The sequence below is a fragment of the Carettochelys insculpta genome, chromosome 4, assembly GCF_033958435.1.
Source record: "Carettochelys insculpta isolate YL-2023 chromosome 4, ASM3395843v1, whole genome shotgun sequence".
NCBI lineage: Eukaryota > Metazoa > Chordata > Testudines > Carettochelyidae > Carettochelys > Carettochelys insculpta.
This window is the reverse complement of record NC_134140.1, coordinates 8412237-8429052: the sequence shown is the minus strand read 5'-3', so window position 1 is coordinate 8429052 and position 16816 is coordinate 8412237. Positions and strand designations below refer to the sequence as shown.

At 50.0% G+C, this 16816-nt stretch overlaps 1 protein-coding gene across 5 annotated transcripts in view; it reads left to right on the top strand.

Annotated features, from left to right (window-relative positions):
- The window catches only part of RNF24 (ring finger protein 24), a 79640-nt gene extending 68015 nt beyond the window's left edge, over nt 1-11625 (top strand). For all 5 annotated transcript variants that reach the window (XM_074992249.1, XM_074992250.1, XM_074992248.1 and 2 more), the window contains one exon: nt 3039-11625. In XM_074992249.1, the coding sequence (XP_074848350.1) occupies nt 3039-3177 (139 nt within the window). In that variant the 3' untranslated portion in view covers nt 3178-11625. The remainder of the gene's footprint in view (nt 1-3038) is intronic.
- Nucleotides 11626-16816: the final 5191 nt, after the last annotated feature.

The window sequence follows — 16816 nt, the reverse complement described above, 5'->3', positions numbered from 1 at the left end:
TATCAGTCTGTCTGTAATGGCCTCTGTCTGCTCCGTGTGCTTTGGTGGTGGTGTGCATTGCACCTATTCAGGCCTTGAGATCATCATGTTCCATGAGATACTCCACACACTTTATACAGAGAAGCAACCTGCTCTAGTGGAAACAGCTGCATGAGCCTCTGGAGCTTGGCTGTTAGTAGCCAATGTCTCTTCTGCTCAAAGCATCCCGAGAAAGCTCCTTGGTGGGAAAAAGCCAGACACTGGGCACTTAGGCTGTCTCTACACGGCTGGAGCCATTCAGCTTACTGCAGTATCCCAAAATACTCTGCTTCTGTGCAATGCGCCCATCACTTCAAAACAGTTTTTGAAACAACAGGCATGATGTTTTGGCATCCCTGTATACCTCGCTGCAGGAGGAGAAAGGGATGCCTCAAAATAGAGCTTTATTTCAACGTGGTGCCATTTAGACAGCCCCACCTGCTGAAATAGCCTATTTCAAAATTGCCTTGAAATGAGCTACACCATTGGCAAATTGTGTAGCTTATTTCAAGTTTAGGCTGTCATGCAGACATAGCCTTAGGGCCCAGTCCTGCAAAGTGCTGGGCACCTCCATTGGTTCTTTTCCTGCTGTCTGCCAAAGATGGTCAGAATTGAGAGCCAGCATGTATAGATAGAAGAACATTTACTGGATGAGCAGGTGGGGTTCAGGCAAGATAGAAGTACTATACAGGAGATATGGGCACTAAGATAGCGGAGAACGTGTGATGAAAGAACAAGAACATATACACTTGCTTCGTCAATTTTCAGAAGGCATTTGACAGTATAGATCAGAAAGTGACTTGCGGTGTTGTAGTCAAATAGAGTGGATAGCAGACTGATACGGTTGTTGAAGGATATTAGCAACAATGCAGAGGCAGCGGTGAGAACGAGTGGAGAGTTGGGAAGTTGGTTTAGAATGAGTAGAGGTACGAGACAAGGAGATCAAATATCACTGAGTATCTTCATCGCGCACCTAGAAAGAGCGATGGATGAGATCAGGAAAAAGGTAGAAGGGATATCTCGTGCACGGGATGAGAATTAACTTGAGGTTTGCAGATGATACAGTTATCGAGGAGGATGAAGAGAAGCTAGTGAGAATGGTGCAGGTGTTAAATGAGGAAGGCAAGCTGTACACAGAGCTAGTCCTAGGGGCAGGTGATCGGGGCAGTTGCCCGGGGCTGCCAATGTCAAGGGGCCGCCAAAATGGACTGACCTGTGTGGGTCCGGAGCCAGCAGGCACTTGCCACATGGGGACGGGGAGGGGGGCAAGGCTGCAGCTGAGTGGCCTGGGGGTAGCCAGGGCACACTGTGGGCAGCCGGGGGTGCAGCAGAGGCCAGTGGGAGTGTGCACTTCCTCCCCCACTCCATGGGAGGGTGCAGCAACTGGGAGGGCACATCTACCACTGCCCCTCTACCTGGCGGTCCCCATTTGCCCAGGGCTGCCAATTAGTTAGGACTGGCCTTGGCGGTATGGACTGATTATGAACATTGATAAAATGAAGACAATGGTATTTGGAGATAAAGAAATAGGAAGGAAGATAAATGTAGATGGGATCAAACTACAGAACGTAGAGAAGTTCACTTCTCTGAGGAGCAACATAACATAGCTAGGGTGTAAGAAGGAAAGAGTGACAAGAATAGTGAAAGCAAGAATGACTTTGAAGGCGATGGATAAGAGCTGGAAAAGCAAAGCAATTAACTTAGGAACGAAGCTGAGCATCTTGAAAACGTGTGTATTCAGCAGCATTTTGTACAGGTGTAGATGTGGGCGCTAACAAAAGATTCAAAGAAAAGAATACTGGCATTTGAGCAGAGTTATAGAAAGACTCTGAGAATAGGGTGAATGCAGAAGGCCACCAATGAGGAATTATATAGGAAGATACAGCTGAAAGAGAACCTGCTGCAGAAGGTTATACAATGCAAGTTACTGCTATTCGGGCATATCTGCAGAATAAACAACAAATGAAAATTCAAGTCTCTGGTATTCAGCGTAATGGACAGTTTGAATAGGAGAAACAGACCCCACAAAGAATAGGTAGATGGTATAGTAGGTTGGTACGGAGCTAGTGACCAGAAGCTAAGCCACTCCGCACTGGACAGGGAAAGATGGAAGGAAATAGTGAGGGAGGCATCGGACACCAACGGGCACTGAGCACGTAGTGGCTGATGATGATGATGTGGTACTTCCCAGGCTGCAGTTGTGGTATAAGCTCAAGTCCTGGGCCAGTGCTCAAATCTGCAATATTTTGCTCTGAGGGGGGATTGCTTCCAGCAGAGATGTGCTCCCACAGCAACACTGGACCTAATTGCCAGCCTGGTGTGCAGAGCGCCTGTGGAGGAGCCCTCAGCTGCATTGAGGGCCAGCAGAAGGCAAGAGCTTCAGTGGGGGGGTGCCAGCTCTGTCCTGGTAGAGGCTTTGCCAGGATGTGGGTTTGCTTGCATGATGCTTGCTCTTTAAAACACAGCAACCTTGCAGATGCGAGACCCCACAGCATTCGAAAGGCCATCACAATTCAGCAGAATCAAGCACATATAAGTGCAGTTCTTTGCTTGCCTAGGAGGAGGCTGGGGAATTTTAACATTTTTGGACTGAGCTGATTTCTGACAAGTTCCTGTGCAGAGATAACTTAGCAATTTTCCTGCTATAAAAACACCTGCTTGCTGTGTCTCGAAGTGTGACTGCAAAGAGGGACTTTAAGATGAACTAAAACTCTAGAGAGAGAAACGTGCCAAGAAGATGGAAATGGCAGGGGTGTGGGGAACCCTGGCATGTGAGACTTGATTAGTCCAGCTTTGGCACTGACTCTTTATGTGAATGTGTGAGTCATTTAACTTAGCTCTGTTTCCGCAGCACTAACATGGAGATGATGATTTGTGCCTCCGAGCGGCTGGGAGAATGAAGGTTTGGCAGGTGATAGAAGCCACGCCTGTGACTGGGGCTGTAGAAGTGTACAAAGTACTCGGTGGTGGTAGTCTGGTTCCGTGTGGATTAAGTCTGTCCTTTTTTCTTTTGTTCCCAGGTGCCTCATTAAGTGGTTGGAGGTGCGAAAGGTGTGTCCGCTCTGCAATATGCCTGTCCTACAGCTGGCACAACTCCATAATAAGCAGGACCATGGGCCTCCCCAGGGACCTCTGCCAGGGGCTGAGAACATTGTATAGCTTCTCCCAAACAAAGGACACTTTGAGCCCAAAAAGTATCACAAGGATGAAGACAGTGGACTTACGCAGAGAATCACAGATCTCTGAAACTGTTACTTACTGCCTAGGTGCAGCTACCAGGATTCCCTTTGTCTCATGAAGAGCTTCCATGGTGCACTTTGGGGGTTGGAACCAGATGCTTGGAGTTCAGAACAACCAAAGCAATACGCCACCAGCACAGCAAGACGACAGAAGGCAATGGCAAGCCTGAGTTTGGATTTTTGAGAGCACTTTATGACAGACCGTGTCGCTGATGTTACTTGTGTAGACCAGGTACCTGTTTCTGACTAGCTGACTCTGCGTTGTACTGAAAGGAGGGATAGTGTTATGAGTATAGCAAGAAAACTTATGAGGCAAAGTCTTTCAAGATGCAGGCCTGGATATTTTTGAGGGCAGATCCTGTTCTGGCAATGGACATTGTCCCATCTCAAATTTCAACCAACCTTCACACCCCATTTAAATATCCCTCCCCGAGCCCAAATCCAGTCAGTGTTTACCTCACAGTGAAATGAGCTGTGCTAAGACACAGGTTTCCTGTTGTTCCTTTAAGAAGATTTTTTCCCCAAATCGTGGGACGACGGAGCAGTTACAATTTTGACAGCGGCCTGTTAGCACGGGTGGCGCCAGACAAGTCCACCAGCAGCCTCTGAGACACTGCCGCTGCATAAGCCCTCTGGGCTGAAGTAGTTCCTGGGGAAGGACTGGCATGTTTCAGAATTCATTGGTCCAGTGAGAGAAGCTCTAATGTGCATGAATGGCCTTGTTGTTGTAAAGGTGCTGAGCCCCCACAGCTCCCCATTTGTCATCTCTGGAAACTCAACCCCCCCGTGGGCCTGTCAGGGGAGAGGTGTGGTTGGTGCTGCTCTGGAGAATTTCTTCCGCCTGAGAGAGCCCCTGCGGGGGCGCTGGAAGGTGATGGGGATGACTTCTTCCCAAGCGCTGGTAGTCAGCTGGCTTTGGAAACAGGCACTTGGGGCAAACGATGCAGCAGCTGCCCCCATGTCCTCCTTCGTCTCTGTGGTATGAAAGCCTCCTGCTGCCCGTGGCTCAGCGCTTGCATACTTCCCCCTTCTCGTGGAGCTGGGGAAGCTTGCTTGCTGGGCACAGTCTCATCCTCCTGTACACCGTCCTGTCTGCACATCACAGTTGCAAAGGGCTGGCTTGAACCTCGAAGCAGACAGACTGAAGCGCACTAAAGTCAGCAGAGCTGCTGCCTGTTACCTCAGAGCCAGCGATGACCCTCAGCCATCTTGTTTGTTTCTCTCAGCTCGGAATTAGAGTGGTACCGTAGCTCCACCCTGGTGGTTCTCTGGGGGTGGAGAGGACAGTCATTTGTCCCATTTGCTGTTGATACACGTCAGGATGAGCAGCTGGGCCGAAGGTCTGTTTGTGTGCGGATGTCTCCAGGGGCAGTACTCCCGCAAACTTTTTTTTCCCATCGACATGCAGAGTAAATTTTATGTGCACTGAGGCAGGGGGGATGTGCACCACCACTAGAAACACTATCCTGGGTGGCTTCTGAAATGCTTGTGTGACAGGGAGTGCTCTTGGGAAGCGTGCTTGGTGTTTGGCCGACGTACAGGCTGAACCTCTCTAGTCCAGAACTCTCTTGCCTGGCAACACCTGTAATCCAGCATGATTTCAGTTAGCTGGATGACCACTTATGCGTGTGGCCAAGTTTCCTGGGGTTCTGTGGAGTTTGTTTGCAGCCACCAGCCCTGGCTCTGTGTTCTGTGCTGTTATTGAGCAGTAATTTACCCATAAGTGTCTTTTAAGAGGCCAAGAAGTGGTAGAAATGTTGGTAGTGTGCTAGACTATACTTATCTCCTACAGTCGGGCAAATTCTTTCATTCGGGACCTCGTTCGGTTCTGAGGGAGCTGGGTGAGGGAGGTTCAACATGTGCATTTAAGCAGAGGTGGTTTCTGATTTCTAGCTCCACTCTGAGTGACTCAAAAGTACTGGGGCTACTGAGAGTCCTCAATAAGACCAATAATAAACAGCACTGATGCAGCTGGACCAGAGGGGAATTCTGCTTAAATGCATGTAGCTGCCCTTGTCTGAAAGGATGGAAATGTGCATCTTACTTCTGGTCTTGGCGTGCTAGCCCTTTCTCCTCCTAGGCACACACCCGTGTGCTTAGCGTCTATGGTAATGCAATCCCATCAGCACCTCAGCGCTACGCCCATTCAAAGCAGGTTCTCAGGTTCTTTAACTGTGCTCCTTCCCTTTGCTGGCACATCCAGTCCCATTTACATCTCGTGCTGCCCAGGGTCCTTGCGTCTTCTCTGGATTGCTTTATAAGAGCCCAATCCCACAACCATTTTTCCCAGTGGACAGACCCCTTACCCTCTGTGGCCTCCAGATAGGGCCATCAGAGGGGGAAGATTCACTTCCTTTGCATGCGCACTGACTGACTCTTTCACTCTGCATGTTTGCAGACCATATTGTGGTGGGGGAGCAGCAGAGGGGGAAGGCAAGTGTTCTGAATGTGAACCCCGCTGCCTGCCCCCAGGTGTCTGCCTGAGCTGAGTCACTGGGGAGTTTGACAGAGGAGCTTTCCAGCGACCATGGGGAAGAAGGGTGGGTTGTGAATGGCTACTGTTAGCAACTCTGTCCACCGTGAACTCCAAGTTCCCCATTGAACCCAAACAGGAAGGGCCCAGGCGCGGCTGTTTCCCTTTCGGCGAGCAGCACCATGCTGGTAGTGGGCGGGGGCATTGACTAAAGCAATGTTAGGTGCCTTTGTTTCCTTCACAGAGCTCCAGGACAGGACTGCACCACCGCCAATGCTTGTAGCTGAAGCAGACAACCCAGGCCCTGTGATGGGGGCAAAGGAGGCAGTTGCCCCAGGGCCTGGCCTTTCAAGGGGACCCAGCGCTTTGGCTGCCGCTGCTGTTCTTCTGCAGTGGTGGCAGCTGCAGCTTCAGGCCCCTGGAAATGCCTGTAGCGCTGCCCTACCATTCCACGTGGCTGTGGGTGGGCCTGTGGTGCTAAGGACAACTGCCCTTAGCTTCTTCCTGGGCTCCGCCACTCAGGGGCCTGACTGTACCTGAGCGAGTGCCCTCCAGAGTCTTCACCAGGCAGGTTAGGCTAGACAGGCGGGCTGGCTGATGGGAGACCACAAACTGTACCCAGCAGCCTTTGCTGACTTCACTGATAGAGCCTGATTTATGCATTTCTCATGTGCCTACACAACAACAACAACAAAAAACACCTCCTTGACCTTGGATCCAGTCCTGCTGCCACTGAAGTCAGTGCGGTATTTTTGCCACAGGCATCACCAGGAGCATGGTCTGGTCCATATTGTCTGTCCTGTGATATGCTCACTCTTCCCAACCTCCCCCACCACCACCCCGACCCTTTTGATCTACTTCTATTGTTTTGCCACAGCCATTTTCTAAGTCACTCAGACAAATCTGCATCCCTCATGTGATGTATATGATGCTCTTACTGAGCAAATAGCTATCTTAACTTGAACGCTGACTGGAACAAAGATTTGGGTTTGAGCTATGGTTACAAATTGCCAGGGCTGGCTTAGTGTCTTCCTGATGAAATTTGCATTTTGTTTCTGTTATGGATCACAGTCTACAGTGCCAAGTCTCAGAGAGGATAAAAATGTGTGATTCCTGGGCTCCTGTGCCCCAGAAGAGCAGCCAGCACTGCGCTGCTTCCTAGATGCCTCTGTATGAGAATTTGTGAATTCTTCCCTGGAACAGCTGGGCTTCTTTGAGGGCACTCATTGAAAAGTGGTGGCTTTTGGTTTCCAGTTCTCAGCAAATACAAGTCTTTTACGATTCCTGGAAGGTAGAGCACAGCACTACTCTGGAGTCAATGTGTCTCCAATTCGTGTGTCTGGATTAGAATTTAGTGGGAATTCTATAAAGTTTCCTCACACCGTTCCTGATCCCTCCAGATTCTCCATGCTCAGAGCTTCTGCAGAAATCCTTGGAGTTCTGCACCTGGGCATTTGGCTGGATCAGCGCCAAAGATTTTTTTCTGATGGTTTTGTTGGTTGGTTGGTAGGTAAGGTAGTGCAAAAAGCTTCACATCTGGGCAGGAATCTATCTTAGATCAGCAGTGTCCAAAAGTCATGGCCACATGACAGTGGTTGAGTATCTGCAAGTTATCAGAGGTAGCCGTGTTAATCTGTATCTTCAAGAACAACAAGAAGTCCTGTCGCACCTTATAGACTAACAGATATTTTGGAGCATCAGCTTTCGTGGGCAAGTCTTTGGCCACGAGAGCTTATGCTCCAAAATATCTGTTAGTCTATAAGGTGCCAGAGGACTTTTTGTCCTATCTACAAGTTGACAGTCTTGCTCGCTTTGCCTTACCATTCCCAGACACTTCATCTCATTTGGTTCTCTGAGAGGGAATTGGAGTAGCAAGGCTGAGATACTTGTTCCTTCTCATTTCTAGGGGTCTCTTTCCAAAGCAGGGACGGAGGCACAAGGAGGTGACTTCATGATGCTGTTTGCTGGGATGCTGTCTGTTCTGGGCAGAGAGCTTCAGTTTTGAAAGTTTCACACTAACATGAGCTGTAGTTTCATGAAATTCTCTGAAACAAAACTTATCTGGTTCTCTGCATCGTATGATGTTGCATGTAAATATGCAGCCATGATCTGATTGGGCCCAGATCTCATAAGGCCTGGAAACCATACAAATATACAGGATAATGTCCGCACAGCAAATTAAAGAACGGAGGGAGGAGACACTTCAAACCCTCTGGCAAAACAAAAAGCAGTCAAGTAGCACTTTAAAGACTAGCAAAATAGTTTATTAGGTGAGCTTTCATGGGACAGACCCACTTCTTCACACCATAGCCAGACCAGAACAGACTCAATATTTAAGGCACAGAGAACCAAAAACAGTAAGCAAGGAGGACAAATCAGAACAAGATAATCAAGGTGAGCAAATCAGAGAGTGGAGGGGGAGGTCAAGAATTAGATTAAACCAAGTATGCAGATGAGCCCCTATACTGACTCAAAGTTCCCGTCCCGGTTTAAACCATGTGTTAATGTGCCAAATTTGAATACAAAAGACAGCTCAGCTGCTTCTGTTTGAAGAATGGTGCGAAAATTCTTTTTCAGTAGCACACATACCTTTAGGTCATTGACAGAATGCCCCATTCCATTTAAATGTTGACTAACTGGTTTGTGGATCTGGAGTGTTTTGATGTCTGTTTTGTGCCCATTAACCCTTTCTCTAAGGGAGTTAGAAGTCTGTCCAATATACAAAGCATCTGGGCATTGTTGGCACATGGTGGCATTTCCACTGGACCTAATCAGGTTACTCTCAGAATCACGGGCACTTTCTCATGCTCCTCTACTAACATCATATATGCCATCATTTTCGCACCGTTCTTCAAAGGGAAGCAGCTGAGCTGGCTTTTATAAACTATTTTGCTAGTCTTTAAAGTGCTACTTAACTGCTTTTTGTTTTGATAGTGTATAGACTAGCACAGCTTCCTCTCTGTTACTATTCACCTCTGGCAAAAGCTGATTTAAATTGGTGCCCTTAAAATGTCCTCTCGAATGGCCAGAGGAATTGCCTCTTCTTGCCTGGTGTGCCGTGTCAGTCGCCAAATGAATACATGAAGCGTGGCTGCCGACTTACTCCACTTGGCTTTACCAGAAAATTCAGCTCCCAGTTGCACCCACACAAGTCCACTTCTCGATGTGCCCATGGAGTGAGGTGTATTTGTTTTTTAAGGGCTCTTACCGTGAGACTCCGTCTTTCTCCTGTTGCTGTCCACGTTAGAGCCATCTAAACCAGTGGTAGCCAAAAGAAATCCATGCACACGCCCCCCAAGCCGGGCATCACCACCACCCCCTCCGTCATCCTGCGAGGTTACTCACTGGAGCAGCCCTGCTGCTGAAGCCTGCTGAGGCCAGGGGAGATGCCTCCCTGGCTGCTGCCACGTGCTTGTCCCACCATGTGGTGCGGCGCATGCGTGGAGCAGCCTCGGGGGCGCCCACGTATGCGGCTCTCCTGAGCTGCATTTTACCACACTCCACCACCCCATTCACCACATGTGGCGAACAGGAAGCGTATTGGACTCCACGGCTCTAGACCATACTCAGGTTCACCTTGCTGAGGAATGTTATTAGGGCAATTAGCCAGTTCTAGTCTGTAACCAGTATAATCCTACCTTGTGTGTGGCACTTGTCTGCTATCCGCAGAGCGATTGATTACCTCAAGGGAGCCATTTAATGTCTTAAAAGTTGGAGGTGCCCACCATAAATGTGCGGTGGCATGTTACACCTATGGCCCAAAGCATATGAATGTGTTGTCCTCTCTCCAGTTCCCAGCACTAGATTCTGCTGAATAGAACTATGGTCATTGAGCTGACTTCTGGCTTCCCATGAACTAGTTTCCAGAATGTTTGGGTGGTTACCCCCAAAGGCGGCACAGAGCCCTGCAGACTCAGAACTTTCTCTTGAGGCAGTGACCCCGGCTTATGGGTGGAATTAGGCTAAAATTCACAGTAGGATTCCCTCTCCCAAGCTCATTAGTCAAAACTATTTGTTTGACAAGCTACCCACCCACAACTACCATTCACTTCAGTGGGATGTGTGTGGCATAAGGTTGGGTCTTTAGAGGCGCTGAAGAGCACATTTGGCCAGTGGACAAAAGTAGAAGCCCTCATGGCAAAAGGCAATTGTATCGCTCTTGATTTAATGGTTCCTTCATATGTGAACTTCCAACCAGCATTCTTTCTTCTAGTATGTACTCATAATTCCCACTAAATAATAGGGGAGGTGTAGTAGGTGTATATGCGAGAATAGGCCACTAATTTTAACAGGACAGGTGTGATCAGTGTATGGTTGTTTTTTCTATCTTAACTAGGACAAGAGAATGTCACCTCTGTTGTTCCTATTGCACCTCTAGCTTGCTACTCTTCTCCTAGGTGCACAATTGGTGCAACTTTCCATTTCCACTAGCAGAGTGAGCAGGCTCTCTGTGAACAGCCAGGCCTCAGTGCCAACACTATTTGTGAAGCATGACATCTGCTGGGCACTGGAAAAGTCAAACCTTGTGGCAAAGACGACTCCAGTGCAACTGTATTTGGAAGTATTAATTCCACCATGTGCCTATGGGTCTATCTACACTTACTGGACGAACGGGTCAATCTCTTGGAGTTCGATTTACCAGACATGAGAAACCGATCTCTGGTGTCGGCAGTTGCCCCCCCCGTATTCCTGCTCTTGTGAAGAGTAAGGCAGGTTGGTGGAAGAAACGCTCCCATGGACCTCCCTCAGTGAGAACAGACCTTACAGTTGGCTGCAGATACCTCAATTCTAGCTACATAATTGCCGTAGCTGGAACTGCATATCTGCAGCTGACTGTAAGGTCCAGTGTAGACCATGCCTAAGTCTTGTGTTCTGTTTCACAGCTGGGTGACTGCCTTCTGCTTTATGCAAAAAAAGTGAAGCAACTTTCAGTCGGCACTTGAAAATTCTCACGTGTGTGGTTCTGACCAAAGGGCCTGAGTGTTAATTAGTTGCCAAAACCCAAGTTGCACTTACTCATTGGTCCAGAACATTTGTCATGGTGGATTCTGAAGCTCGCTCAGATTGCGTTGTCTCAATGAGATGTGGAGTTCTTGCCCCTCGCTTTGTGTCCTCCTGGATGGGTTTCCCTAAAACTCTTTACATGGTCAGTGAAGGCTAACTTCCCCCTGGCTTGCTTTTGGGGACCCCAGTATTGAACTCTTTGCTGGCGGATGGCTGACGTGGCTGATCTCTCCTCCCACTGTAAATCAGGAGTAATTCCACAGCCGCCAGTGTGTTTACACCGTGGTGAGATGGGAATCCAGCACTTTCATGGGGGTAACTTGTATTGGTGTCTCTAGATGACTTGCAGGATATTTGTTACCCGAACCCTGCTCTTTCTGAGGGGTTTCTCTCTTTTGCTTCAGTATTTATAACTCTCCCTCTGGAAGGGGTGCAAGAAAGGGATCGTTCAGTATTACGTTGTACAGGCTTTTCTAACAGCAGAGTAGACTGTTCTTTCCAGTCCTTATAGAACGAGAATAAAGTTTCCCATAACGAATTAGTCTGTGTGTTTTGATAGCATCAGTACCTGATCGGTCAGATTGCTAGCAGTAGTTCTTGTGGTTAGGCCATCAAGGGTTTGGGGTGGGGCGGTTTTTCCCCTTCTTTGTAAATACAGTGTGACTCCTAAGATGTTTATGAGCCTCTGGGTTTATAGACATGTTTGTACACTAAGAATTCTGCAGCAGAATATTTTTTAAAACATTCGCTGTTTTTTGTAAGCTATATTTTTGTATATTTAATTGCTATTTTAAAATTCTAATAAGTCTTTTTTGCTAATCACTATTGTTAAGGAAAAAAGAATTTGCATGTGATTTGACTTGAAATGTAAATAAATGCAGATTTTGGAAATCCAGCTGTGTTGGAGTCGCTTCTGCCACCCTCTCACTGAATCACACATGGTCACCTGTCTCTGGTCTGCATATGTCATCCCAGGGTGACTTTGGCTGTGTCAACTGTGGACAAACACAGCACCTACTGCTGGGGGTTGGGGGCCCGGGCACCATGGTGAGAATGAGTCAGAGTCATCCCTGCCTTGCTTCCCCCCCCACCCCCCTTTCCCCCCAATAGCTTTCAAGGCAAATTAGCACCATTATTCCCCGGTGATAGATGAAATACTAAAAAGTGACTTGCCTGATGGTCAGACAGAATGGAACCCAACACCTGCCTCCTGGGCTGCCCATGTAAGATGAGAACTGGTCAGCTTAAGGTGGCTGAGGCCCTGGGTTCCTTGTCGCCGCTTGGCCGATCAGAATACTTAGGCTGTAAAGCTGGGTGATCTGAGGGGCTGGTGTGTCCGAGATTGGCCTTTGCACCCCACTGCATAAAGCTACCTACATAAACTGCCTGTTCTGTTGCCATCGTACACAGTAGATCCAAGCGAATGCATTGCATGAACAAATTGTATCTTCCCTGCTGACAGCATTTCTGCCTGTCCCCCAGGGCCATCCCTGCAGTCCTTGGCGCCTTAGACGGCGGAGCATCTGCACTGCTCCCCATGGCACTCAGGGCTGTGTGGGCAGGAGCAGGGAGTCTGGCAGGGGAGCAGGCGAGAGCCACCGGGCAGGGAGCAGAGGCCAGACGCAGCCCGCAGGAGAGGTGCTATCTGCATCTTGCTGTCAATTCCCAGTGCCCAAGGCATATGCAGCACTCAGATGCCCAGGGGCCCAGATGCCAAGGGGCATCACAGAAACTGGAGCTCAACAGTGCCCCAGATTGTGGTACCCTTTGCAGCTATGTGCGCGCCTAAGGACAGCCCCTCAGTGTATTGCTGGCGAAGCTGAGCCACTAGCTGAATGAGAAATCTCACGCATGTGCACAGCACACCAGCCAGACCAGCACTTTTCTGGCTTGTACAAAGTGTTCTGTTATTCAGCAGAAACTTCCAGAGCTCGGACTATTCTGCCTTCATCTGGCTAGCAACTACTCCCTGTCCCAAGGAACCGAGTCACCATCAACCTGGGAGAGCCTGGCAAGTCCCCTTCCATTGTCCCAAGCGTGGCAGAGCAGAGCCAGCCACTCGCAACAGAATTCAGGAGAGTTGTTCGAGGGTAACCGGGTACTCTTCCCCAGCTCTTTGGGATGCCGTTGGGCTGGACTTAGATAAACCTGGTCTGTATGGAAGAAATTCCCTGGACAGTCTTCCCAGGTGAGTAAATTGCTTCTTAAGGGTGCAATTGCTCTATAACTATAGGTGGGGAGTGGGCCTCATGGCTGACCCTCCTTCACCTCTGTGGGTCGCAGCAGCCCACTGAGGCTCTGCCGGTGGCCCTTCTCCCCATGTGCCTCTCAGGCACTGGGGCACCAGAGCCCTGCATTTCCCTGTTCCTCTTCCCACACCCCCAAAGCAGGAGCTGGTGGTAAACCACCAGGCCACCAGATGCTTTGTCCTCTGGAGCAGAGACGTGCTTTCCCCAGGGTAGCTGCTTCCAGTGCAGGGGGGCTTAGTTCTTCCATAACTGGGCTCTTCAATCTAGCAGGGATTAACCTGTCCCTTGAATGGTGGGGATAGGTGGGACCAGTTGTGATGCCCTTACCGCCATTTGGAGGGGAGCAGACCCCTCAGGCTGAGCAGCTCCACTCCTTGAATCCCAGCTCTTGGACTCCTGTGACAATAAGGACTTCCTGCGTAGGCTGTGCCAAAACCAGTCCTTACAAGATCATGTCCTGGGAGCAGAATGGAACCCTGTCGCTCATGGAAACGTTCCCTTCCAGGGGAAGTCAGCCTGGCGTCACAGCAAAAACAGCTGTTGCCCTGTGTAGATCAGTATCTGGCCCCCCAGCATTCACTCTGCAGCACTTCCCCAGCTTCATGTAGTGGGGGGGCTGCTCCATGGGGCGAGGAACTGCAATTCACTGGAACACTTGCAGGCCTGCTCTGAGCCATCAGCTGGGAGTCTCTCCTGCACCCCCACCCGAGTTGGTGGTAGGCAGTTTTTTTTATTGCTTAATGAATGCTGTCTTGACTTATGTCTGTGTTTAAAGTGAATCTAGAGCAGCCTGTAACAGAAACACCAGCCCTTCCCCTGTAAGATGTGAGACATAGCTGGGTGAGCGTGCTTCCTTACTGACTTTCCCTGGGAAGTATTAGTCTGCCAGGGACTTTCCATGGTGCTCTTGGCCCCAGAGTGACATGCTGTTACCGCTTAGCGAAGGGGTTGGTGCAGATGCTTTGTGGGCGTAGCCAGTTGCTTTCACAGGGGTATCTCCCTGGCCAGGTGCTGGAGACCGCAAGGGGAAAGAAGTTTGTCCTTTTTTGAACCATCCTAGAAAAGTAACTGAACTATCCCAGAGAGAATTCTACAAGGCTGCTTCCTGTCCATGCAGCAGACACTTGGCTGGTTCATTGCTGCAGGCTTTTGCAACAAGACCTACAGAGGAGTCTATTTATTAGCCATGAACAACTGCCAGGGGCCCCACCCCTCCTCTTCCAGGGCAATAGACAACGTCTAACTCTAGGGAGCCAGAGGTAATTCTCAATCTTGGATTAGGGGTACAAACTGCAGCAGCCCCCAGCTCTCTGTGAACAAGCACCTCCCCTGGGGCTGCATGCAGTGTCTCCACTGCACTCCATGGAGAGAGAGGGGGGCTTGTGGCTTAGCAGTTCCCAAGCCAGCTAGCTTTCTAGGTCAAATACCCCATTGCTAAATTCCAGTGGGAAAGCCCCAGGCAGGCAGTGTCCATCCCCGAGTCCAGCTGGGATCTCATGCAGCGATGCTGCTTAACGAGCAGGCTGGTGAATTCTGCCCTAGTTGGTGTGTGACTGGTGGGGGGGGGGGGGGCATGTGGTGCTGGGCCCTCCCTGTCTTGAGAGTGCAGCTGTCCTCCGCTTCCCCTCGGGATGCGTGAGCTGGGGTGGGGGTCTCTGCGCTGCCAATGGGTGAAGGAGGTTGCCCCCCGCCCCGAGGTGGTCTATTGTACTGTGAGGGAAACAAGATGGCCCCATTCCCCTGCAGCAGCATGGGCTTTAGCTGAAGTGCCCTTTCTCCCTGGGAGCGTTGCTGGCCTCAGCCCAGCCTGCAAAGGCCTGTTAGCTGTGCTAATTGTGATACTTTCCCTGTCTCAAGAGGACAGCACCTGGCTGATCAACCAGCCCCAGCAGTGGCCCTCCCAGGCACATCAGTGTGGGAGATGCATGCTGTCATTGCTTGGCCTGTGCCTGTCTGCTGGGCATGGGACTCCAGGCTGGCGCTTTCCCCCCACCATGCATTCCTTGGCAGAGCGGGAACCCAGCCAGCCATGTGAGGCCAATGTCAGGCTTTCCTAACCTCAGCTGCTCTCCGCTGATGCTGCCCCAGGCTTGTGTGGTTTGCACTGGAGCCCTGCTGCAGCCCCTGGAGCTCACCTGGGCCCTGAGAAGAGGAGGGGAGCCTATTTTGAAGGCAGCAGGGGAGCCTCATTGTGCAGAGCAACTTTTAAAATCTCCTGCCCAAGGCACCACTCACAGCTGCTCTCTGAGCCAGGAGGAGGGGCTGAGCTGGTGGTGGGGAACAGATGTTAGTCACAGGAGACCCAGGGCAGTTGGATTTTATGATTCTGGGCCATAAACCCCAGCTGCAGCACTTCTTTGTGGTATCAGCAAGGGGCTTGGCCCCCTGCAGCACCACAAAGCTGTTTTGGAAGGCGTGATGGGGTGTCAGGTTGGGACAGTACCACTTCCTGCTCAGTCTGAAGGCTATCGCTGAGTATAGCCAAACCCGGACCACCAGATGCTTTTGAATGGACTATAAAAGCCTTGTATTAACTTACTAGCAGTATTGGTTCTGTATTGGCTTCTCTGGAGTCTGGACCTTGGCTATATCCCCTCCCCCAAGAGCTGTGGTTCTTGACAAAAAAAAAAAAATTACCCTTGCTGGGTGCTGTGCCATGTGCCTTGGGAAGTGGCTATGCTGCAGCATAATATATGCACCTGGATTCTTACTGATAAGAAAACTGGGCTCTGTAGCAGTTTCAGGGGAAAGACTTACAGCAGTATTCCATGTCTTCAGCTGGAGAAAGCTGTGAAAGTAGTTCTGTGTGGTTTAAAATAACTGAACTCTACAATAAACCCAAAGCCAAATGGAAGTATTAGTTTTTTATAGCACAGTAGCACCTCTGGACAATCTGAGCCCTGCTGTGCAAGGTGCTGTACGTTTAATCCAATAACGGCAACATTAATTGGCTTGCAGAGGGGCTAAATGTGAGATGCTTGCTCTCTCTCCCCTCTGGTTTCAGGGGAAGGCTGCACTGAGGTTGAAGAAGGCAAGAGCTGTGCTCGAGCCAGCTAGGAGCAGCTGCTGAGGCAGTCAGGGCTCCAGGCAATGTGCTTTCTGTGCCCAGAAAAGGAGGCTTTTGTAGGCAGTCTGAAATGTGGCTTTCAAAATGGGAACCTGGGCTTCCTGTCGCGGGTCTCTGCAGTCAACAAGCATGATTGACAGGCCAAAGCTGCAGCCTCTAACCATCTGTCCTGCAAATGCAGATTGGGAGCTGAGGCTCAAGCTGGTTACTTCCCTTCTCATGTCTCAGCACTAGCGAGAAAACTTAGCCCTAGGGTAACACATCTGCTGAAGAGCCAGCTAACGCTAGCACACTCCCCCGTTGCTGCCTTCCCTGGTGGGGCCACATGGCGCAGAAGAATTTCTCTTAGTGGTAAAGTCAGCAGTGCACACAGCCTGAGTCTGCCCTATCCTAAGTTGGCTTTACCCTACTGTAATTCCACTGGCCTCATTACTCCTCCATTACATAGGGGGATGAGAGAAGAGACTGGAGCCTGCACAATGGAGCTTTTGAACAAGCCTGGGCCATTTTTAACTCATTGTGTAATCACACATTAGGGAAACCCACCAGGGCATGTAAGGGCTTTCTCTGGTTCCCCGAACGCTCTAACCCAGCGCTGCTTCACCTCCTGCTGCAGGGCCACTGAAAAAGCAACACAGTCATTTCATGACAGCAGTGCCCACCCCAGGACTTTGGGTCGAGTCCTACCTGAAGTATGGTCCTGCAGCTGCCTGCAGCCACAGCCTTCCCGGGGCTGGGCTCCAGCCTGCCCCTGGCTGCTCAAACA